The 26,362-nt window shown below is 36.1% G+C and overlaps 1 protein-coding gene and 1 long non-coding RNA gene across 3 annotated transcripts in view; one reads left to right on the plus strand and one right to left on the minus strand.

Moving 5' to 3' along the window:
• Positions 1 to 25,586, minus strand: part of SUZ12 (SUZ12 polycomb repressive complex 2 subunit) — a 38,652-nt gene extending 13,066 nt beyond the window's left edge. The window contains exons 1-8 of one of the 2 annotated variants that reach the window (XM_088828691.1): positions 24,770 to 25,586; positions 22,414 to 22,460; positions 22,265 to 22,329; positions 17,788 to 17,856; positions 9,397 to 9,446; positions 5,965 to 6,050; positions 3,779 to 4,010; positions 2,610 to 2,703 (exon numbers count right to left, since the gene is read on the minus strand). In XM_088828691.1, the coding sequence (XP_088684817.1) occupies positions 2,610 to 2,703; positions 3,779 to 4,010; positions 5,965 to 6,050; positions 9,397 to 9,446; positions 17,788 to 17,856; positions 22,265 to 22,329; positions 22,414 to 22,460; positions 24,770 to 25,043 (917 nt within the window). In that variant the 5' untranslated portion in view covers positions 25,044 to 25,586. The remainder of the gene's footprint in view (positions 1 to 2,609; positions 2,704 to 3,778; positions 4,011 to 5,964; positions 6,051 to 9,396; positions 9,447 to 17,787; positions 17,857 to 22,264; positions 22,330 to 22,413; positions 22,461 to 24,769) is intronic. The other variant, XM_088828692.1, reaches the window with a different exon arrangement.
• Positions 20 to 24,776, plus strand: LOC148774662 (uncharacterized). The gene is made up of 4 exons (XR_016035467.1): positions 20 to 150; positions 2,924 to 3,046; positions 3,130 to 3,253; positions 24,366 to 24,776. It is a non-coding gene; the product is annotated as an uncharacterized LOC148774662 (long non-coding RNA).
• Positions 25,587 to 26,362: the final 776 nt, after the last annotated feature.

The raw sequence follows: 26,362 nt of genomic DNA on the forward strand, positions 1-26,362 counted from the left end.
TTCTGACTTGTCATTTTTATTTCAACTTGGCTTACGATGCTGTTTCTGTTTTCAAAAGGAAAGGAAAGTGAAGTCGCTCAGTCGTGTCTGACTCTTTGCGACCCCATGGACTGCAGCCTCCCAGGATCCTCTGTCAATGGGATTTTCCAGGCAAGAGTACTGGAGTGGGTTGCCATTTCCTTCTCCAAGGGATCTTCCCACTCAGGGACTGAACCCAGGTCTCCCGCATTGCAGGCGGACGCTTTACCCTCTAAGCCACCAGGAAGTCCATTTTTTAAAAGAAGTTTTTTATTTTGCTCCATATTCATATTTTTCAATATGGCTTTTGATTTTTATTCTTTAAGGAGACTTTAACTTCTCAGAGATTATAAAACGAATTTTTAAACATCTAATCCCCAGATCTTGGCTGGCAAATACTTTCCCTCTACTAAAAGGAACCATGACTCTGAAGAAAGAGCCAATTCCAGAGCAGAGATAGGAAAAGGAGAATGTAAAGCCTGGAATATCTAGAATACTCCGGAAAACAAGGAAATAAATAAAAATAAGTCAAAGGGACTTAGGAACCTGTTTGGAGCTCCAGAGCTCCTCCTGAGCAAATTTAGGACAATTTGAACATTAAAATAGCAACAGAATAGATTAAAACAGACCATAAAAGTGGAATTCATTAATCCATACTTGGTACCGTTACAATGGAGAAATATGAACACCACTTTAAACAGGTGATCAAACCAAATATCAGCTGTGTCTGTGACATGCATAAAGAACACATCATCAATTAGTATTCCTACCCAAAATGTTTAACCTGAATCTAAACATGAAACAATCACAAAAGTCCAAAATGGAATACATTCTGCAAAACTATAGGCCTGTATTTAAAGTGTCACAGAAGGAAAAAAAAGCGGGAGGTAGGGACTAGAAAACTATTCCAAACTGAAGGAGACTGAATAGAAACAATGGACAACTAGCTACAGATCACAATCCTTGACTACGGCAAGGAGGGAATAGAAAAGTACATTACCGAGGCAACTGGGGAGAGAGTACTGTACTTTTGTCTCATGTTAACTTTTCTGCATATGGTAGATGTATTGTGGTTATGGAGGTTAATGTCCTTGCTCTCAGGAGATCTGGGCTAAGTTTAGGAATAAGAAACGGAATCAAGTGTCATGATCTAACCCTCAAATGGTTTATCACAAAAATACTCATGAATAAAGCACATGTGGTAAAATGTCAACAAATTATGAATCTAGGTGAAGGGTACATGGGCATTAACTACCTGTATTTTTCCTTCAACTTTTTTAAGTTTGAAAATTTCCAAAATTTAAGTTGGGAGAAAATTATTCTATGATTTCCTCTTGGTACTTTTTTAAAAAGCAGTTTTTATATGTATACTTATAGCTGATTCATGTTGATGTATGGTGGAAACCAATACAATATTTTAAAGCTATTATCTTTTAATTAAAAATAAAAAAGCAGTTTTTAAAAAATATACAAGGAATATGTTAACATATGTAATGTAGAAAGAATTTTTAAAAGAATATAATGTACTCCTCCTCCTACAGTGCCTAAAACAGAACATTTACTAACATTGATGAAGTCCAGTGTACAATATCCTAACTGCTCTTCCCACAGATATAACCCCTTTCAAATTTCTGACTTTAGAGAAAACAATGTCGCTGACATTAACTGACAGATTCAAAGACAATATGGTAGCAAAATCAATGGCACTATTCCTAATCACCTTTGCTTTCCCATTAAAAGCCCCGAACCTTTCTTTACCCTGGTGGCTAGTAAGCGGATTATATCAAGGCAGTAATCTACTTTTTAAAGAGCAGGAAAAACGCACTAGTTGGCTTGGCTTTCTCCTATCCCTGACTGAAAGTGAACTGTGTTCACTACCAGTGAGCACCTCAGGACAAGAAATCATGGCATATTACAGGTTTCATCCGCTAATCATATCAAAAAAAAATACTGCATTCACTTCCCAGAGGTTCTTTACTGGCACTGAGGTGCTTAATTCCCAAGAGAAAACTGCAGAAATGATTATAAATCCAAGTGTTCCTTCCTACCCTGTGTCAAATGCACACAGAGCCACACAATGATGATAACACACAATTTTCTTTCTTAACTCTTAAGTACATAATCTCAATATTTCCATGAAGCCCACTTCATTCAGGTCTCTGCTCAAATATGACCTTCTCCCAGAGGCTTTCTCTATAAAACAACCATTTATTCTCGTTTTTCTTCACAGCATTCTCACTTAGTACATTAGCTCATATAGTTTTGGGGAGTAGTAGTACCTGTTTCCTCTACTAGAATTTAAGCTCCATGAGGGCAGGGGTTTTGCTGCCTCCTCATGGGCGAAAACACTATCAAAAAAAAAAGTAGACACTGAGAAAATACTTGCTGAATAAACAATCTTAACTGAACATTCAAACAACTCATCGGTGTTTATTGCTTTCTATGTGATAAAGAGAAAAGTTGAGTATTTACAAATTTGCTTTTTCATCCATAAGAATAAAGAGAAAGGCAAAGAAACAGTGTCACCACTATATTCTGCTTCAAAATAAAACCATCCCTAAAGCATGGGAGCCATGCCTGTCCAGCATTACCTGTTTTTATCAAATACTGTCATTTGTGCAACAAACGTTTTTTCCCCATCTTCACGATTTCGTTTTCTTCTAGCTGGAAGTTCTTCATTGACATCTGAATTTGACAAACATTACTCATGAATCAAATATTCAAGCAAATACACCATATTTATGACATTTGGACCCCTCACATACCATATACTCTATCCCAAATGAGGTACAGGAAGTTGCAATATAATACCCAGACTTACACCCTTCAATTTTATGTTTTTACGTTATCTGTATGTTCTTACTTTTTAATATTCATTGACATTATTAACCCCACATTTTTGCAGATGTTAGTTTCTATTCAGAATGATCTTCCCTGCTAGGCAAGGAGAAAAAATTCCTCCTCATTCATGCTTACTTTCCAAGAACTTCAAAGAATGCCTCAAGACTCAAAGATTATTTTTGTCAAGGTATGTCTCCACTAACCTTCACAGATACCTCTATTATACCATGGATAACTTAGCTGCAATTATATTTTATTTCTGGATTCTAGGTAATAAGCCTGTGGAAGATGGGACTGGATTTCTTAATCGTGTCCTGAGCACCTATATGTTATATGAATAGTTACCTCAAAGGTGGATTCAGAACAGTGTGGAGGAAGGAAGGATAGATATGTGGTAAGTATAATAAAATGTTAACTGTAGAATCTAAGTGGTAGATAAATAGTTGTTCACTACCAAATTCTTTTGAATGTTCTGTATGTATGAAATTCTTCACACGCTGGGGGAAGGGATGAATTATTTGCTCAGAGACTAATTTAAATACCAGTCTTTTCCATCCAGTGTTCAATATATACCATATATTTTTTTACTACATAAAATGTTTCACCATACAATAATGAAAATTTTACAAATTAAATACCTAGTATAGCACAGTAACCAATAGTCTAAGTGCCAGGCCAATCTACCATAAAATTAATTGTCTCATTAGAGATTTCCTAATAAAGGCCATGTTGTTAGAGCACATGCAATAACTTCTAGTTCTGCATCATTTTTCCCTCTAAATAATTATTAACATAACTAAAAAAGAAATATTTTGTACACAATTATGAATACTATGAAGATGTACTACTTCAATCATTTTTACAGTTCATCTTAATCTCCAACAATAAAATCTAGTAAAATTATTAAAATAAAAATTACCAATATTTTCATTGGTTTCTCCATTAATCATCCCATTATACTCTCTTCTTCCTGGACGAGTCACTCTAAATAGCAATGAGTAAGACTTCACCATATGGCTGTTACTAGGTTCAAATTCATTACTGGAAACTGCAAGGGATGGGAAGTTTCCAGGTTTTGTTTGATTGAGGTCAGGATTCAAAGGCACCTGCTTTTTACCTGTAGGAACTTGCCTTATCGGACAACTTACATCCTGCAAAGGCAAAGATTATTATATTTATGTATATGCAATGATAAGAATGATAATAAAACCTCTAATTACAGCTATAGGAAGTACAGTTTAGGGCATGATTTCCAAATGGCATGCTAAGATTCTAAACAAAGGTCTGAAAATTGTGATGAAGCACAAAGAAAATATCAATCAACCATCTTTCAAATAGTAACACAATTGAGGACTTCCTCAATATAACGAAAATACTGATATAGTATATCTTATATTTAGCTGATGGTCATCTTAAAGTGTTAAGTTAGAAATATAGAACTAAAACCATGCTTGAAGTATTACAACTCATGTAAACTACTCTTCCCTTAAATATTCTATATAAAATAATGAATAGGATCATTAGAAATGAAAAAAGATGATTACAATAACCCTACTGACAACAACCTTAAGAAATAGTAAATCCATATATTGAACATATTGTCTATAAGAAGTAATATTAATCATCTTATGAGTAATGTTCTGTAGTTATATAACTAGGGCTATGCTGAAAGAGCAAAGCCGGAAAATTGCAAGATGCAGAAGACCTTTATAACAAGAAAACACAGTACATATTTTAGGTAGCTTCTGTTTTTAAACAAACACATGCTTATAGTCTTAAAATTCTGTTCTACAAGAGTGTAAAACAGGAAAAATATAAGTATCCAGTTCTTACACTCTAGAGAGGACTAACATTAGCAAGTGGCAGTGCATATCCTTTGAAGAAAATATTTATGCCTTTTCTTAACACAAGAAGGATCATACTATAGTCATTTCTTTTTTCTGCCTAAATAATACTGTATCTTTAAGAATTTTCACATGACTACTTACTGTGTGTGGGGTTTGGGGGACTAGAGAGTATTATTAATTAACTTTAGAGTTTTTAATATACACTGACACTGCTATCTCCCATCACTTTGGTCTACTCCATATCTCTAGCACAGTTTTTATCATATCATCTTACTATGATTTTGGAAGAACATTAGCAATAGGAACCTCTATACAGATCATTCTGATTAATTTTTTTTGGCCTTGCCCCACAGCCTGTGGGCTTTTAGCTCCTCAACCAGGGATAAAACCCATAATCCTAGCGGTGAAAGTGTCCTAAATTTCTGGAACGCCAGGGAAGTCCCTCCTATTCTTAAAACACCCAAGGACTTCCAAGACTACTAAAAGTAAACCTACTGGCTTTGGTGAGTTGCCCAGGAAATTTAACCAGCATAATACTTGTTTCTATGGTCAAATGATTTCATCATGTAAATAAAAATTTGAAGCAATATATTAACAAGTTAATGACTGATAACGCTAGCAGCAGAATTTCTTTGCCTGACAGTACTGGTACAAGATAATCCTTTAGGAAAAACTCTCTCTTAGCCCTTATTTAAAATACCAGTGTGTTTAAATAGCTAAGGTTAAAAAAAAAAAAAAAAAAACAAGCTAAGAGATTAGAGTAGCAGGAAGCAACTGAATTTATGTCCTAAGACGCTAAAAAATAAGCTTCTTTCCCCACACTGTCATATTTCTATAACAAAGTTTTATGCAGATACCTACAGATTAGAAAAACCTGAAGACATGGGAGGTTGGCAAAAGAGGTTATCAATTTTACAATTCAGCCATCAATGTATTTTAAAGCTTTTAAGGTTTACAAGTGCTTTCCTGGTGGCACAATAGTAAAGAATCCATCTACCAATACAGGAAACTTGGGTTCAATCCTGGGGTCGGGAAGATTCCCCAGAGAAGGAAATGGCAACCCACTCCAGTATTCTTGCATGGGAGGTACCATGAACAGAAGAGCCTGGCGAGCTACAGTCCATGGGGTCGCAAAAGTCGGACATGGTTTAGCGACTAAACAACCACCACATAGTTTAAAAACACATATATTTGCATAAACATATTTAATGGAAAAAATTATTCCATTTAATCCACCAGTTATCATTTTATACATCACCTTTCTTTTTTTGTGGCAAACTTTCACAAGCAGGACTTCCAGGGTGACAGAATTTTGTTCATTTTCTGAATTTTGTGATGGTTTATCTAAATAGAGAAACAATACTTCAAAATCTATTTTAAAAAACTACTCATTTTCCTAAGACGTCTGAGAATTTCAAACAAAGACTTTCTATAATGAAGTCTTCTCAGAAGTTTACTCATTCCTTTTCCCCCAAATCAGGTCCAAATTTAACAAATATAGTTAAAGCTTCTTAGTAGAAAGTATAAATGAAATAGTTCAGGAGAGGTAAGACACAAAATAAACATTTTTTTCTTTCTCAAAATCTATTAGAAAAATTTCCTAGTTTAAGATATATTTAAATTGGTTACTATCTTTCATTCCATTTTGAATGCTCAGATGTCTAAACTAAAAGGCTGATTTGACCAAAACTTGTAACCGAAAGGATTAAAAAAAGGTTTTCAAAAAATATTAAACATAAAAGTTATCTATAATAATATAAACATATTATCATTTCACAAGAAAGTGAACTATTTTTTTACCTTTCCCCCAGAATCTTTTTTTCTCCCCCAGATTCTTTCTCCATTTATTACAATTTTTTTCTTTTTTTAATTAATTTATTTTAATTGGAGGCTAATTACTTTACAATATTGTAGTGGTTTTTGCCATACATTGACATGAATCAGCCATGGGTGTACATGTGTTCCCCATTCTGAACCCCCCTCCCTCCCCCAGAATTTCTTTAAAGCCTAAATGGGATAGCAAAAATCAAGATATTATTTACTACCTAGGAGAATCTCTTGGTTTAGAGTTTAGGAATGTTAATTTTAAAGTGACAGTATATAGTCTCTTTATCAATGAACGTTAAAAAAAAGGCTTCTGCAAATTAAGGTTCCAGAATACTTCCCTACAACTTGTCTTTAATCCCAAAGGCACTAATAGTCCAAAACCTTAAATATTTTATCATTCATTTATCATTATGTTTCAACAATATACAGAACAACTATGTTATATATATGTATACATACACATACGTATGTTATAGATGAGTAATATACATATATATGTTATAAATGAATCCATATAAAAAGAAATAATCTTTGTTTTGAAATTTTAGGCAACAGTTTTTCTGCTTAGAAACATTCTTCTTACTCAGGGTATACACATAAAATACATCTGAATCAGTCTCTTGAAAGCTATGTCCAGGATAAAGATAATGTAACATACCCAAAATATCCAAATGTCCAATGCAATAACAAAAATATTCGCCATGAAAATAGTACCCTAATAATCTGTGTATTCATTCTAAGCAGTTATAAGTAGTAATTGCTAAACAAGTCTTCATTCAAAAACAAAAGAAAAAATAACATTTTAGGGATCTTGATGTTGTTTCTCTATCCTGGTTTCTTAAAAATATTATTTCTTAAAAAAACTACAAATATACCTTGAATAGACAAGAGAGGCAATATATCTGCTTCTTTCCAACTTCCACTAATTTCAAAGTTATAATGGGAAATTACTTTCTGGAAATAGAAGTATTGACAGTTTACTTTCTCATTTATTCCAGTAATATCAAGAAAAAAACTTAAAGTGAATTTGAGCGATTTTTGAACTTTTCTGTCATGTAGACAGGAAAAAAATTTATCATACCATGTGCCAGTTTATTTCAACCAATTAATTCAAGTAAATTACTGTTAATTATATAATGTTAGTAAACAGTACTCAATTAATATCCATCAATAATTTCAGTGATAAGAAATTTATGTTTATAGAAGTACCTGAGAACAAAGGGCTAACAAACCAATACAATTCAAATTCTGAGCTTCTAAAGTATTAGAATTCATGTACTTTTAAAGTACCACAGGAGATCAAATACAGTGAATGATCAGAAATAAGAACTCTACAAGATGATTATAAATGATTTAGGAGAAAAAACATGAAAATGCCACTCAGGTTACTTCTATAAAAAAAAAAAAAATAGACCAGGTCTAAGGCAAAACTAGAAGTTACAAAAAAAACCCCACAAAAACTAGAAGTTACATTAGCTGCTAATATGACCAGACTAATAGGACAGATATGACCAGATTTCAAATTTCTTACATTAAAAACTTGACTAGTTATCAAACTGTTCTAATATAACCATTCTATTATTACACTTTCTTACTAAACAATACCAAGAATGAACAACTTGACCTGTTTCTTATAAAGATTTTATTCCACTGCATGATTATATTAAAGGGTACACACACAAATTTAAGATGGATAAGCCCAGAGGCATTTTATCCATTTTGAAACCAACTGAAACTTTTCCCAGTATGCTTTCACCTTTTTTTAATGAAGTAACATTCAAGACTATATAATTTTCCTTTTACAATATCTAACATACTGATATATCACATTGGTTAGCAGTGCTCGTTTCAGTTGTTATAGCTTTGTACTGGGATGGCCACAAAGTTTGTTTGGGTTTTTCCATAAAATGTCATTAAGAAAAAAATTCAAAATGTTTATCCCTATTCCAGGTTCTGAGGCAATTAATTAAAATTCTCACCATCTTTATAATTTAAAGTTTGAAAAATGTTGTAAATAAAAAATGACAAAATCTAAGAAATTTCATTTTATTAAATCTTTCCCATATTTTATACTGGCAATCTTTGGAAAGATGAGGGCTTTGAGTTGGGAAAGATGTTATACAGTTTTTTTTAACTGCAATACTTGGAGCCCTAAAAGGTATGATTGAGTTTTAAAAGATGGAATTTCATCTATTTAGATAAGCTAATGTTTACCTTCAAGAATGAACCCACAAAATACTGATTATTTTAACAATTTAAAAATCCACTCATAACTTAAATGGACAGCAAGAAAGCTATAAGGAAACTAGGTGCTGAGCACAATCTCATATAAGGTTGACCTCCAATTTTAAAAAGCTTTAAGACAGAGTTTTTAATTTATTTTTATAATAGTATAATTGATTTACAATGTTGCGCCAACCTCTGATATACAGGAAAGTGACTCAGTTATACACATTCTTTAAAGTAATTTCTAAAACTTGTTTCTCAGACAACCTATTTCTGAATTACCTTCATGCCTCATTAAAATACAGACTCCTGAACTCCACCAAAACCCTACTAGATCTGAGGCCTTAAGAGGGTCCACGTATATGTATTTCAAACAGTCAAAATGTTTCCACACAAACTAAGACTTAAGAACTACTACTTTTAAAGCTTAATGAGTTATAAGTTACATCCTCCATATTCCACTATTGACCACAAAAACCATAACTGAAATTGCTTGGGAAATCCACTAAAGAGAAATTAAATGATCACAATCAACATCTTTTCCATTAAATATAATTTTACAAATTTACAGGGTTTTTTTGCATTCACAAAGGTGTGCTGCTTTAGACTGCCAGTAAGTTTACTTTTAAATACATACCATTTTTGTGGAAGAAACCAGTAAATGTAAGCTGCAGATGAGCTGACAAGCTAAACAGAACAAACAAAAAATTTTACTACTTTAATATACTATAACAAAAATAACTTAGACTTTAAATATAACACTGAAATCAAAGCTACTTCAGCTAATTTATAAATATTTGGCTGTCTAATTCTTAACTCTATTCAAGCCCACTGACTCCATGCTTTCCGTGTCAAGTATGACATCCAAAACAGTGTGTCTATACACACTGAAATACACACATCACACAAATAAAAACAAAAAACACCAAAGAAGCAAGGCAGAAAGAGACCACCAAATAAGAGGCAAGATAATTTATCGTGCTTTAGTGTTCCACCTGTAAAACAGGGACAGATTTCCCTTCCCATCCCTCTAAATAGCTGAATCCATGCTACTCAATACTCGAAAGTGTTTTGAGTATTTTCAAGCTACAGAATTTCAACCTCCTTAACAAATGATGCAGAACCAACACTTTCTACTTTAATGAGGGATGAAATATACAACCACAAATATGCTATCGATTTGTTACTTACTATTCACATGTCATTTTCACTTTTAGTTTTAGAAGCAATGAAAAGGAAGCATAAACTATAATGATCCTTTTGTTTCGAAAACTATCTACCAACAATGGAAAAACTATTAATTTGGGATAAATGAAAACATCAACAGGCTTTTGTAGTAGCTTTAAACTGGAAAAGAGCAATCTATCTTTAAATCGGGAGCCATTCATAACTTTCCAGAACAGTTTCTGTCATGTGATACAGACACCAGATTATAGAGGGCTATAGAGAACAGATGTTGGGAAAAGGGAAACAGTACTGAACCCTTACTCAAGAAATTTACTAGTGTAAAGAATCAAAGTAAAATAGTAAAAGCACAATATGGTTCAATAAAGGGTACCTTTTTTTTAAAGTGATGGTGACAATGTATGCTTTCATATAACCAGAGGGGAACAGCTGTATAAAGACTTTGAGGCAAGAGAGTGCTGAGGAACGACTGATGGTCAGAAATGAGGACACACTACTAACAGTTCTGTAACTGTGCCCCGGACTCCCAAGTCTTAGCGCAACAGGAGGCTAAGTGAGAGATTTCAAAACAAGACCTGAGGGTGCCTCTATATTCTAGTGAGATAACCCATCAAAGTGTATGCTAAAAAAACTACAGGGTGGGAGTCCTAAAGGGCATTTCTAGAACAGCACTAAGAAAAGTAAGCTAGGATATCAACAGACTAACAAAATGACTAGGAAGTGTAAGGGTTCAAGCAGAGTTAGAAAGCATAAACATAAAGGAAAAATTAGTAACTGTAACTTAAGTATCAAGAAAAAATTTTCAAGAGTACATTAAGAGGATCAACTGTAAATGAGCTCCAAGGACTTTTTCCAAGGTGATGAAAATGTTCTACATCTTAACTGTGGTTATGGTTACACAAATACATACATTTGTCAAAACTCAAACTATATACTTAAGGTGAGTGTATTATACTGAATATTAATTATATACCAAGTTGATTTTTAAATAGTATACATACCATCTATAAACCCTACAAGCCATTTTACTAAAAGATAACTAACATTTTTCTATAAAAAACTGTTCCGTAAACGAAACGTTATAATGTAGAACGGGTGAAACTCCAAAATAAAACTGAGAAACTGAGAGAAATATTCCAGTTTCCACATGTTATAAGACAATTTGTTAGTCACATCCAGCCTAAACCTACATACTAAAGGCCAGGTTAATTTTCTTAAAACATCATTTTAAATGAATCATTTCTTTCTCCAATTTTCTAATGGGTCCCCAACTGCAAAATCTTTTGTCTAAGTGCTGTCTGTGATATGGTTCCTATTTCTCGTTAACCGTACTAAAGCCTCATATAGGAAAGCAGAATAGAATGATAAAATAGAGACAAATCCAAGTTTGAATTCTGGCTTCAGTTATTAGCTGTGACCTGGTATCCATAAAATGAAGATTGGAAGGCATGGGTAAAATACTAAAGAATCCATCAAAATACTTGCTTCCCCTTCTACAAAGACCCCACCCCCAATCATCCCAGAGCTTAATTTCCTTTATAAGCACTTGTATTTACCACTTTTTGTCACAATTTTTTCAAACACATTCTCTTTTAACGTATCAGTGTCCTTTGTATCTAGCAATGTCTTACAGAAAGGCACTCAACAAATGATTTTCAAAAGGATAATGATGTCCTCCCTAGAGTTGTAAGATTTTTAAGGTCAGGGATCAGGACCCATTATATTGTGGTACTTCTAAAATTATTTACATTGTTTTTATAGGAAATTCGATCCGAGGTTCCAACTGTGAAACAACAAAAATACCTTGCATTGATCTAGCCCAGAAAACACTTTATATTAGTATTATTCAATACCTGGTCTACCCACTGAGATCATTGGAGAAACGTACCATTCCACAAGGCAAGATACTGAGAATTAGACTTTAACCATTTTTATAGAAATTTAGCATTGCCATGACATCCAAGTATGTGATCAATATATTTTACAAACGTATCCATCTACAAAAGACTGGAAATTAAAAGCTAACAAAAAGGTCACTACAGGATGGTTTGAAGCACAGTTTTAAATGGTACATTACAAATTAAATGAGATGGCAGATCCATTCAGCCACCATGTAACATTGTTTGAGAAAAGGAATTCCAAATTTCAATTAACTATCTTAAAAAATAAATTTGGGAATGTGATTTGCTATGCATCAGTTCAGTTCAGTCGCTCAGTCCTGTCTGACTCTGCGACCCCATGAATCACAGCACACCAAGGCCTCCCTGTCTATCACCAACTCCCTATGCATAATTTCCCCTAAAAGTAAGCACTTCTGGGGGAAAACACTCTCCTAAAAGTAAACACTCTGATATGTGCCTAGAATACAAAGTAACAATGAGGCCGAGCTGATCCCTTTCACAGGTGGTTTAGTCCAAGGAAAGAGGACAGTTTTCTCTCCCTTTCTGATTTACCCTTTTCCCTCTCTTGTGGCTACTGTGTCTGCATCTTTAATTGGTTAAGCTGGATCAGAGGAAGGGAAGAAAGAAACATGTAGGCCTGGTCAAGCCTATCTGGTCATAGGCAGCACAGAATCCAGCTTAGATGATCAGAGTAAGATATCAGATAAGGATTTGATTCATCTTCGTGATGTGTTCCCTATTTTTATCTTCTTAGGAAGAAAGCAATATGGCAACAGGAAACTAGAGGGGGAATGTGAAATTTGGGGATAAGATTTTAAGCACAAGTAATTGACAAGTATCTGACAATTGTAAAGCAGTCTGCAGAATAAGGTTAAGTAAGTTTAAATTCATAAGGGACGAATATTTTGAGATGAGATTCATGTAGGAAACTCAAATTATAGGAGTAGACAGATCCCACAGAAGGACCAACATTTTTATGCAGGAAAGAAACCAAGATTAGTGCCTCAAATTTATACACATTAATCTGACAGTGGCAGATTTAAGACTTCATTTCTAGAGTCATGGCTGCTGCTAAGTGACTTCAGTCGTGTCCGACTCTGTGCAACCCCAGTGACAGCAGCTCACCAGCCTCCCCCGTCCCTGGGATTCTCCAGGCAAGAACACTGGAGTGAGTTGCCATTTCCTTCTCCAGTGCATAAAAGTGAAACGTGAAACTGAAGTCCCTCAGTCATGTCTGACTCTTAGCGACCCCATGGACTATAGCCTACCAGGCTCCTCCATGCATGGCTATATGACCTCAAAACAGGTCAAGTGTGATGATAAGCTAAGTTACATTTAATGTTATGATGTAAACATTAAGACGACTAGCATTTCTTATTAGTAATATTGCTTCACACTATAAACTATGTATATCAAGCTGCTTCTAAAAGATGTTTCTTTTCCTTAAGACTTAAGTAAAAACACAGCCACTGTATTCAGAAAAAGTCAATAAAGATATGATTGTTTTGGAGGAAAAAAATCTGTTCTCAAATACCTAGATTTTAAGAATCATATGTGATTAGTGGTGAATGATAAGGCACCTTCAGAAGTACATATGTACAAAGAAATCTATGGCCCAGATTCTAAAAAAGGAACAATTAAAACTTAAGTCTAAAAAGATGTTGATATGAAAACAACTTCAAAACTTACAATCAAGACAGAATTGTTAAAAAAAAAAGAGAGAGAAAGGGGAGGAAGACATCGGATCCTATTATGGTGGAAAAAGACATATTATTAACTTAAGAAGCAGTTTGAAGTTTTAAAAGTGCAGCTAAACCTACAGAAGAGGTGGCTAGAGTAACACCATTAATGCAATATATCTACTTAAAATAATATACAGCTTTCTTCGGATAAAGACCAACAACCTTAAATAGCCTACAAGGTTCTGCATTATCTGGTCATGGCCATCTGCTCTAGTCTTATCAAATGTCATTTTCTCTCCAGTCAGCTACACTGCCCTCAAATGATGTTACGTTATCTAGAATCACCTACCTGCTCACCCTCTATCCTCATTTTACTCCTATATTCATGTTTCAAATCTCAGCTTATTCCTTCAGGGAAGCCCTCATTGAACATTTCTATTCCCAAACTAGACTCTCAAACAAGAGCTGATTCTCCTGCCTCATACAGCCATAGTTTCCCTATGTGTGTACTTTTACTTCCCAGCACTTATATTTACACGTGCCTTTTTTCCCTAAATGCTGATAAACTCCAGAAAGGCAAGGTCTTCATCTGTTTTGCTCACCATTATATCCACTAGGTCTTAGTAAAGTGTCTGGGACATGGTACATGAAGGAAATGGGAATCCCAGAAAAAAATAGATCCAAATTTTGTTATAGTACAAAAAGATGGTAAGAAAAGTCAGGTTGCTAACTCAAAAGTTTAGGTTGTAATAACATCATAAAGTGATGGAAGGCACTTTATCTTTTCAACCTACTAAAAACATAGGCTTCGAAATAAACCTAGATGTTCTACTTCAGTTATCTTTGGAAGGAATTTCTCCAGCTACTAACAGGACCAGGAATGGAAAATGATTAAGTGGAAATGCTTCTCATTTGATCACAGGAAATATTTCTAGAAGCAATTCCAATTTGGAAATCTTTTCATGCTACCTTTCAGTCAGTGGAGATGCACTTAGACATCAGGAATTGTGACTAGAGAATTCCCAAACTGGTAGGATTAATAGCCCAAGAGATCCCCTGGGATCCTGCTAAAACAGAAAACTACACAAAGATCAGAGATTTATACCAATGAACCGTAGTGCTTGGTCAAAACTCAAAATAAATTCAAAATCCACAATATACTGGCAAGTCAGAAACAAGAGATGGAGAGGATAGAACATAAAGTATTATATCATAAATTCTACAAAGAAAGACATTTTAAATATACATAACCACACTAGAAGAGCAAGAAGATTAGGAAAAAATAGAGACTAGAGATGTGACCACTATGAATTTCTAAAATTTGCTAATTGCTATGGAGCTTGCAGAAGCCATTGTACAACAAAAGAAATAATCTTCATAGTTGGTGGGTATTACTATTGAGTTTTAAGGTTACAAATGCAACCCTGATCTACTGTCACTAATTTGACTGATACCTTAAAGAAGGGAAAACCATGAAATGTCCCATGGGTTTTTTTCTATCAGCTTCTCCCCTAATAAATTTCTGCCATTAACTGTGATAAGTAAGATAACTATAGAGTTAAAGTACAAAAGACAAAAAAGATCCTTCAACACCAACTTCATTTTGCACAGATAATGCCAGGAATTTGATTTTAAGTCTCTACAACTGTGATAAATAGATCAGGCATTTGCCTGTTCTAACCTTTGGGCTGCAGTACTACAGTATTTGGGGTATCTCAACAGTCTCCTGGAACTTTGGGGAACGAAATGCATTGGGTTTGAGAGTAGAGAGACATTTTAAGACTGCTGAAGTACTGAAAGAACATGCGTTCCAATGGAATATATCCCAACTGTAGCTACTGAACAAACCCAAGATCCAATTAAACTGAGGAAGAGCTTTATGTTTAAGATAGTAAAGTATAAAAATATAGAGGGGAGATACTTTATTTGTATATGATTTACAATTTTAATGTCTACTAATTAATTTCATGGAACAACAAAGATTTACCTTGTTCTCCCATAAGAGAATTTGACAATAGATCTTGCAAGCAAGGTTTTATAGTGCTGACATTATACACTGCTGTCTAGGGAACTTACAATCCTATGTGATAAAGTTTAGTAGAACGACAGAATTATGCCTAATTCGAGATGCGAAATACACTGAAGAAATTTAATAACATAGGGCCTTGCGGGTAAACTTAAAATTAACCAATTTCTCAGTTAATTTTAGTGACTCTGGGAGCAACAATGAGACATTCATAAAGATGGAGTGTGTGTGTGGCATGCGGGGTGGGAGATTGGAATATCTAGTACAGTAATTCAATACCTCATGGGCCTAAAGAGCCTTGCTGAGTATTAAGTAAGCATGGTCAGCTCCAACACAGTTCAGTTCAGTCGCTCAGTCGTGTCCGACTCTCTGTGACCCCATGAATCACAGCACGCGAGGTCTCCCTGTCCATCATCAACTCCCGGAGTTCACTCAGTTAGGTCTGTTTAAAAAGATCTTGGGGAGAGCTGAAATGACCAACTCACTGGTCCCAGTTAGATCCTAGACTATTTTCAAAATTACTGGCAGGAATTCTGTGCAACTCTCTGAAGCTTCTGTGAGTTGGTCAACAATACCACTGTTACAGTACTGGCAGAGTTGTTAAACTCATTGGGTCAAAAGGAATATAATTATTTGGTGAGTACCAGTATAATAATCTATCTTCCTCACAACACACACTCTAAGAGAAGTTCTATAATATTTATCAAAGCCAAGGTCACAATGAGATAGTAGTCATGTATAGCAGTGATGAAGGGAGAACCTTGATGGGGGAGATGAAGAAACGGTCAAGTTTTCTTCTTTTTGTTTTCACTTTTCCTACTCACACAAGCCTCAGAAGACCTGAGGGCAAACTATTAAGGTGTTTAGGAGAAAAGAAGAGAGGATGTATGGTCAGGCTCCGACTACAGCTTCACACTTTAACTACAAAAGGCCCAGAGGGTCCCAAAAGCTCTTTCCAGGGCAGGTGAACAGACAATGATTTGGAATAGAAATTCAAGCAAAGAACAGAGGGTGCATGCATTGAGCATATTTTCAGTCTATATAAACCAATACTGTAAGGTATTCCTTGGGCAGTGATCGATTAGGTAAAGATTTGGGATCTCAGCTTCTAGAATGAACCATCAAAGTTTATTTACAAATCAAGAATGCCTAGATAAGGAAATATAAATTACACGTCAGTCCTACAAGACTGAAAACATTTTTTAATTGAGATTAAAAAAAACAAATTCAAATAATAACCAAACTGAAAAGGCAAACTTAAAAGCAATTACAAAAATGACATCTTAGTCACAAAAATGAGATACTATAAATAAAGCATCATTGTGTTACTGTACATCCTATCTAAATTGGTAAGGTATGATTTAAAACTTCAAGAGAAAAAGAAAAATCCATGTGGCAGTTTTCTCAATTCCATTTTTAAAAAAATCTAGTATTTTTAGTTCTACATTCTCCCCGAAAAGTAGTCAATGAATAAACAAATAACACCCAAGTCCCTGTTTCTCTTTAGAATAACACTCAACTTTCTTATCAAAGAGTAAGTAGATGCCTACTGTCTAGGATTGGAAGCATCTGTCTAGCCTAGGGAGATATTAAGCTACTGGGAACATTCAGGGATTAATTCTGGGAATCATATTTGAAAACACACATTAAAGTTCTGTCCAAAAGTCCAGTTTTCTGAAACTATCATGTGATAAACACACTTCAAATATAAACTACAGTTAAGAATATTTTGTCTGAAGGACGTCAATAAGAGAAAGGATGAGAAAGGGAAAAAAAGTGCCTCTCTCAGAACTGTAGATGATTCCTTAGAAAAGATGTGATCGTGTGAAGCACTTGGCACAGCACCTCGAGTACAGCTGAGTATACCATAAACATGAGCCTCCATCTTTCTTCAGATGAGGTAGCAGGATTAATACTAACTGCAAAAGTTCCAGAAACTTTGATTCAAAATGCAAGAAATTGTAGTGGAGAAAAATAATAATGAACAGAACTGCCTTAGAAAACAGTGAGTTTCCAGCACTGAAGATATTCAAGATAAGGCTTAAGAACAGAGTTTCTGCCAGAAAGGCTACCGTAGAAGTAATCCCTGATTTGTGTATGAGTTTGGAACAGATGACCTCTAAAGTTTGCTCTAACTGCTTACAATATTGAGGTGATCACAATGCAAATGATCACTGTACTTTTTCTTTTTTCCTCAAGTTTGTCACTTAATGTAAACTGATAGGTTATCTTACCTATGAGATTCTTGCTCTCCTTTCATTTTCTCTACTTTTGATAACATATCATCAACTTTAAATGTTTTCCTGGAAGAAACAGATAAACAAAACAATCACTTCTCAACTGGGAAAAACAAACAAATTATACTTTATTGTCACTATAATAGGCAAACTGGGTATGTGATTTTTATTTTTAATAAGATAAATTATGGATGGTTAGCCATAACGATGAATACTATTGAGACAGTGTATATTATAATTCAGCAAACAAGCCTTCAAGTCCCATTTCAAAGGCTAACTTTTCCATGAAACCTTGGGTAATTAATCCGAAACTAGAGGGATTTCTCCCTACCTATGGCAACTGGTTTATATTTATTTTGACATTTAGTCTCCTAAATGTGAAACTTGAATAAATATTTTATTTCTATTAGATTATAAGTTCCTAAAGGGCAGAGATTCGTCTTCTTCAAGGAAAGCCATATGATGCTTGGCATGTTGCCTTAATCTTGGTAGGTGCCAAACATCTGTCGGACTGCGCCAAACAAATGCAAATTATGTATATTTTGAAACATTCATATTTCTATTAAGTAACCTGACAAATACGGATATTCCATAAATCATATGAAGTATAGTAAAACACCCTCAAAGATGGGCAGCAATGGCTAACATTATAAAGAGATGGTTGTCACCATCATGAAAAAAACTTTGAAGTTTAAAGGACATACCATCAAATCATAACAAAATCATCAGCTTTTTAACTTAACAAGTTTAAGAGAAAAAAGTAGTTTTCCACAAAACAGAAACTTAAATTAAGAATAACCACACCCTCAGTAAGCAATTTAAGAATGAATGGATTCTAAAACAAGCCTCATCTTCGTTCTTAAGGTAATCTACTATTTACATTTTTAAGAGGCTAAAAAACTAGACTCATATATGTTAATGAGAAACAAGTATTTCTTACAAATTTAGAACTCGAAAAGATTCATGCATTCCACATTACTTTGTAAAGCGTGAATTCAGATACTAGAAATTACTAATATGCTCATTCCTCAAAAACAGCTGCTGCTGCTGCTGCTGCTAAGTCACTTCAGTCGTGTCCGACTCTGTGTGACCCCATAGATGGAAGCCCACCAGGCTCCCCCTTCCCTGGGATTCTCTAGGCAAGAACACTGGAGTGGGTTGCCATTTCCTTCTCCACAAAAACAGCTACTGTACCCTATAATAAAATATCAGTAGAGAAATGCTGATGTAAATATATCATAGTACAACACTGATAGGAAGAATAGAATTGCTATTATCTATATTTCAGGTGAATAAATAGCCTCCATTAACAAAAGGTCTTTTTTAAAAAAAGCTTCTCTCTTTACCTTTAGAGTTACTGAAAACCTCAATATTAAAGTTTCAACTGATAAAGCATAGGAAGAAGTTCTTTAAGAAGGATGGCAATACATTTTCAATCTCCATAGATAAGAGAGAAGAAAGAAGAAAAACGTATGATTGTTTTAGGCTAGTTACAAAGAACTTTTCAGTATAAATACTAAAATGTACTACTGAGGAGGTTGTAAAGTTTCTGAAAACTTTTAAGAATAAAATGTTTATCTTTGTGTAATGATTAAGAAGAAACCTTGTCTGTAGGAAGAAAAGTTAAGACTGTAGGTCACAAGGTTCATCTCTTCCAACTTTATGGAGACTGTACATAGGAGCACTGAATATTAACAACCATTTGAAATAGGTTATATCATACAAGCAACCCAGCATTCCTTAGGAAAAACAAAACAAACCATATAGGCAACTACATAAAAGCAGCCTCACCTCCCAACACCAAGTATTCCTGTTTTTTAGAAAGGTACTGCTACTCTAGCTCAGATTTAACAAGGGATATAGTTATCAAATGGAGAAGGAAATGGCAACCCACTCCAGTATTCCTGCCCGTGGAGAACATTATTAAAATTCAAGAAATTTCAGGAAATTTTGGAGGGAGGATTCAGAAGCAGCTTACATGAAACCTAGTAAAATGGGCTCAATAAGACACCCTTCTCTCCTCACCAGTGTTTCCACTGTGCCAGGGTAGTGTCAGCCTATAAAATTTGAATACCTCTATGAAGTGCAACGAAAGTAAAAGACTTTAACAAATACACCAGATTTAATCTTACACCTGCATGTCAAAAGGAGTGATAAGTATATTCCAACAATGAATATTATGTTGTTGTAATGGTACAAAAGGAGTTCCCAAAACATGGTGAGCAAAGGGATAGTACTAAAAGCAATTTTGTAAAAGCAGTTTCAAGAACACCGTAAACAAAGACCACAATCACTAGGCTAAATTCGTCACCTTCCAAATTCACTAACTACTTTGAAAAAGACAGCACTCATTTGAAGATATTAAGTTGTAGTATAACTGTTAAAAATGAGTCAGTGTCTTATACAGGCCAAGCATGCAACAGAAGAATAAAGTGATTCCTAATGCATTTTTACGTGGAAAATAGATTAAATGGAACGTGTATGTTTCTTGAATGGCAAACTGCTTAGAAACTGTCCCAAAAGACAATTTTTTACCCTTGGGGTACTAAACTAAGAAAATTCACTTCTACTACCAAACTTTTAAAATGGCTTCCACTCATTAGAGAACAAGAGAAATGTATCCCATGGACAGTCTAATAAACAATTATGATGTATTCTTTAATCCACTTATAGATTAACTCAAATTTACTTTACAAGAACTTTATCACTTTAAATTAAAATCACATAGCATTCTAGATGATAACTGCAGTAATTTTTTTTTTTTGGCCATATGGCGGCATCCAGGATCTTAGTTCCCCGATCAAGGATTGAACCCGTGCCCCCCTGCAGTGCAATTACAGAATCTTAGCCACTGGATCTCCAAGAAAATCCTCTAGATGATCTCATTTCCATATTAAAAATATTGAAAGAAAAATTTACTACTTAATCAAATCCTCCTACTTTTATAGAGTAAATCAAGGGAGTGCAAATTATGCACCGTTGGCCAAATCCAGCCTACTGTCTGTTTTTGCACAGCCTATAAGCCAGAATGCTTTTTATAGATAAACATTTCCAAGTGATTTGATAACAGAGAACTCTAAATTCCAATTGTGTTAAATGCTATCCCCTCACCCCACTTTGCAAAAATAAAATAATTTCACATTTCTCACTAGTAAGCATGTATTATAAAACACTGCAGTAGGGAATTCTTTGGTGGTCCAGTGGTTAGGGCTTAGTACTTTCACCACTGGAGCCTAGGTTTAATCCCTGGTGAGGGAACTATGATCCTGCAGGCCATGTGGCCAAAAAAAAAAATACACTGCACTCAATCATTATATTTTGAATTTCATCGGTAAAAAAATTTGTTGATGTATGTTTTTTCTTTTTTGTATAATATCTATATACTACCTAATATCCTCAATTCTGTCTCCGTTTCCGAGACCACAAAGCCTACAATATTTACCATCTGGTCCTTTACAGAAAAAGTTTCCTGAACACTGGCATAGAGTAGACAGGTAAAGAATTGACATATTTAATTCTGCTGCCTAGTCTATCACTTTCTTTCTAGTTGTTTACAAATTTGACAGTTTTCATTGGTTAAATACGTGTGCAGGCGTGCACACAATCGCGTGTGCGTGCCCTCTCTCTGTGGATCCAGAGGGATTATCAAAAGACAAATGGTTTTAACATTTCAATCCTTCAAAATACATCTAGATAGATCTACAAAACTAAACTATGTCTTACCATAAAAAACATTGATACTTACTTAGTAACCAGCAGGAGTCTCCAAAGGAGTTTAGTTTCAAAGTTTACTGAAAAGCTTAATGGTTTTCCTAAGTCAAGACTATAACAATACCAAATGCTTAAGAGGTTCTCTCCTTTAAAGTTTTGTTCACTCGATATGCTCAGTAAATAATCATGGGCACAGAACAAAAAACTGGCATTCCATAATTATATACAGTTAAATGTTAAAAGCAAAAATAAGCTCTCTGACACCTCTAGATTCCACTTTAAGACTAAGTAATTAAGATTAAGAGGTTTTAAAAGACATTCCTCCTACTGACTTCAAAAGTCAATAGGACTTTTAATAAAACAACCACCAAAAATATAAAATATAATTTCTTTATTGTTAGAACAAAAACAAATACTCAGATATTTACTGGTAAACTTATGTATCAAAGATAAGTTCCCATGAGCCCTAATTTAATAAATATTTAAATCAACTCCTACCAAACTTGGAAAAAACTATTAGCACAGAGCAAAAACATCAGTCAGTAAAATCACTTCATTTACTTCACTACTAAATCATTTCTATCAGGAATAAACTGGCAATCAACTGGGATTTACAAAAGTGGTACTTTAAAAAGTCGCTTTGCAATCAATTCAATTACTCTTTCACCTCAGTTTTCATATTTAACCTTTCATTAGAGATCATACTTTAAAACAAAATTTTAACATGGTTTGATCAACTTGAAATAAGATTCATAAAATGTACCTTTTGATGTTTGTTCTGGAGTTTCGATGAGACATGTAAGTAAGAGTTCTATGCAAAAATATTGGCTATAAAAAAAGTTAAAATATTCAAATTAAATAGATGAAATTCTAGGGAAAAAATAATGCTGATGAATTTTGTTGATTACTTACCGCTATAAGATTTCGTGTTCGAAGAAATCTATAGATCTGCGTTGGTTCTAGGTAACAGAAACAAAATCCAAATGTTATCTAAATTCACTCATTACTTAAGTTGTTAAGAAAATACCAACCCAGCCCATGTTATAACCAATATAAACTAAACACCTATATGAAAATCATGTACTGAATATTTACATCAAGAAAATTAGTATGCACAATTACATTAAATGACATTCAGTCTACAACGCACATTCATAAAATGCATCTACATTTATTTTAAATTTAAGGTACTCTATAATCTTGTTTTTAAGCCTTGCATATCTAAGGTAGCTATTTTTAAATGAGTCTGTATGCTGAACTGCAGAGAAGTAGTTATATTAATTTAACTTAGTATAAACTACTAATAACCCATCTTTTTCTAAAAAGTAGCTAAAATGATATAGTTGGATTCCATAAAAGAACTCCATATTGATGCCAATAACAAAAATGAAATGTTCACTTTTTAATTGGTCTTTTCAAAAGTCTGTGCAGTAGTCAGCTCAAGCAGAATACAACTGTTACCTAGATAGATGTCCCAATACAGATATAAGCAAAGTTAGTCAGTACTGAAATCTAAAACACAGATCAGCTAAAATTTTCACTGAATAAATTTCTAGCTATAGTTGAAGTTTCTATTTTGCTCAATGTAAATATTACCTCAGTATGTAAATACTATCACAACACATATTTTTTAAGTAATAGATTCCCAGAATGTTTTTAAAGATGTTTAAATCTGTTACAAAGGATGCATGTTATAGATAAAAAATATTTTATACACAAATACCATAATACCAGTTATATTAATGACATGTTAGTAATATATTTCTTTAAAGCAGTATAAAAATGACTGTATTAGTAAATACATCAAAGCATATATACGTTCAGAAACTAAGATCAATATTAGAGAAGAATCAAGTTGTTCTGTGACCAAATCTCTTTTTTTTCCCTCCCCAAATCTAACTCTTAATGACAGTTCATCTCTACAAAGCAGACTCATCAGAAAGCAAGATAAATAAAACTTTCTTGGAGGATTTATCTTCTCATAATGTTTAGAGAGAATTTTTTTAAATTTCCACTCAATCCTTAGTTAGCTAAGTTTAAGTCTCAAATAAACTAAAAGGAGATGAGATGTTTTAGAAAGGGTACAAACATGTATGTTTATTGTCATCACTGTGCTTTAGTATTTCCAAGTAAAAGCCTCTACAGATTTCCAAAACTATATTAAGGAAACACGAGAATAATGTAAATCTCTCTAAAGCAGGTTCAATACTCATTTCAATAAAAACTGAAATTCCTTGTATTAAATTTCAATTAGAATTTCATGAAGTACTAATGAGAGAGAATGAAAGAAGGGTATTAAACAATGTAATACATCTTTCCAAGCACAGCTGATACCATGCCCTTAACATATGCCACGGAAAATTGTAAATAAAGACACTGAGTGGTAGAGCGAGTTTATTCAAGTTGCTGTAAGATATCTAGCTGTTAAATATCATCCAGATACAACATCCACACCAAAGCAGAGAGGAAAACAACCAGAATATAATATTCATTAAAGAACAGGGCAGGTTACTCATAGTCATGCTGTTTCTCACAAATTCTATTGTTTGTTTCCAGACACCTTGCCCCCTTCCTAAATTTTAAGTCGTAGCTTTGCCCTCGAAACAGACCTTAAAAACAGAAATTGACATCAGAAAATGTTCTGAAATGAAGATAAACACAACGGGCAGAATTCCGAGAGCGTGTCTAGAGAAGTGAGTTGCTTCAGCACTGCCTGTCTCAGTTTACGTCCCCCTTAAATGGGTGGAAAGATTTGAAAGGTTTAGAGCATCAAAAGGTGCCATGTTAATGTGCAGCACCAAGTTCTTGCGAAGGCATTTCAGACTGACAATTTGGTCGATTTTACTGCATTCCTCTCTTTACAGGCTTAATTTTGCTCCTCTGAACCTACAACCGACAGCCTTGTACTTCTGGAGTACGGAAGGCATGAAAGAAAGCAAGAACTAGTCCTGTACCGCAGATCCAACTGTGACCTCCTCACCTAAAAGCAGCCTGCTCTTAACGCGGGGCCCCACGGCCTCAGCTCGCGTGTAAATCTTTGGGGAGGCACAAACCTCACCTGGACCCCTTAGCCTATCTCCCCCAAAGCCGCTAGACTTCGAGCCCCCGTGAGCCGTGAGCCCCGAAGGCCAACAGCCCCCTCAATTTCGCCCTCCACTCCCGAATCAAACCGACTCCAGGAGACGAAGGGGGTCCCAGCACAAGTGTCCCGGCCCCCGAATGCTGCAAGAGTGGAGATTCCTGCCCTCAAAGCCTCCAACACACTCACTCTCAAAGGCCTGGAGGAAAAGCTCGTGGTCAGCCTGGACGTGCTCCATTTTCGGCTTCTTCACCGGTAACACCGCGGCCCCCGCCGCTGCCGCCGCGGAGGAGGAGGAGGAGGCCGAGTAACTGCCGCCGCCTCCACAGCCCCCGCCACCGGATTTGCCGCCCGACGCCGTCGCCGCCGCCACCGCCGCCGAACCCCCGAAGCCGCCTCCCCCGGACCCCGCGCTGGGCCCCGAGCCGCCCCCTCCCCCACCGCCGTGCTTCTGAGGCGCCATCGCGGTTCCTGCCTCCTCCCCCCGCCAGCTACCCGCCGGGCGGCCCCGGAGAGTAAGCGCCTGCAATACCAACCGCTCGCCCCAGCAGGCTCCGGCGGACCGAGGGGGGAAGGAGGAGAGAGGGGAGGAGAGGGGAAGGGAAGGGAGGAGGAGAGGAGGGAAGGAGGGAGGAAAAAAAAAAGTGTCTCCTCCTGAGAACCCCGCTCCGCTCGAGAGACCGCTCACCCTAGCCTGGCCTCGCTCCGCCCACTTCCCCCGCCTGGCGCTCTGATTGGTCGGCGGGAGCGCGCGCCGCCCGGCCGCCCAGCTCGTTGGCCCGCGGATTCCCCCGTCAGTCACGCGGAGGCGCTTCTCGCGGAGGCGCGGCTTGGTTGGCCCGTGCGCGCTGCCGATCGCGGGCCCGGCCGCCTCTTTGAACTGAATTCGCGGGAAAATTAGGGGTCGGAGCGGCCTTCCTGCTGGCCCCGGTGCATTCTGGGGAGAGAGGGACCCAGCGAGCCGCTTAGGGAGCCGTTTCTCGCCTTCTGAGCGTCGTCAGTCGCCGCCCCCGGGGTACATAGGACTCCTGAGGAGAGGCGGGCCTCTGAGGAACTGGGGGGCGAGGGCCCTGTTAAATGAACTGAGATCCATGCGGGATCGTCGAGTCTCTAACTTCACAGGAAGGGGCCTGCCTAGGGGTTTGGTCGGGTCGGGTCGGGTCGCTTCTGGTCTAAGGGGCTCGCGGGCCGGGGATCGCGTCCCCGATCCCCTCGTCACCACGTGCCTCAAGCCGCCCTTGGCCGAATCCCACCCAGCGAGACCCTGAGAGGACTGGGGCAACCAAGGGGTTGCGGCTGCTGCTCTCTGACGCCGCAGGGCTCCAGCAAAGGGAGCGATTTCTAGGGAGCTTGAATGTCCAAAAATCAAATGAAGAAAACGATTTTCTGAAGGTGCGGTAAGGCTTCAGGATGCTTACTGAGAGAGGTTGTGGCTTCTCAACATGTTAGAAGCAAAACCTAGATATTTGATCCCCGGATACCAGAAGAGTTGTCAGAGGGACAAACCAGATGATTTTTTAGAAGTATCTACACCCATCTTGAGAATCTACTTATTTTGCGCTCAAAAACTACAGGGAATCCGGTGTTTCGCCTGTCTCTTTTAAAAAGAGATGGGTAGGCCCGATTCACGCTTCCGGCCCGGACTGGTTTGGAGTCGAGCTAATACTCCGAGATTTGAATTTCAGGTTGAGCAAGATGATCTCTAACGTCGTCCTTCCAGTTGAAACCGTGTGATCTTGTATTACATTAAAATGAAATATTATCTTCGAAAATTTCAATCTA

This window comes from Moschus berezovskii, chromosome 20, assembly GCF_049115385.1.
Source record: "Moschus berezovskii isolate FMDL1 chromosome 20, NW_MosBer_1.0, whole genome shotgun sequence".
NCBI lineage: Eukaryota > Metazoa > Chordata > Mammalia > Artiodactyla > Moschidae > Moschus > Moschus berezovskii.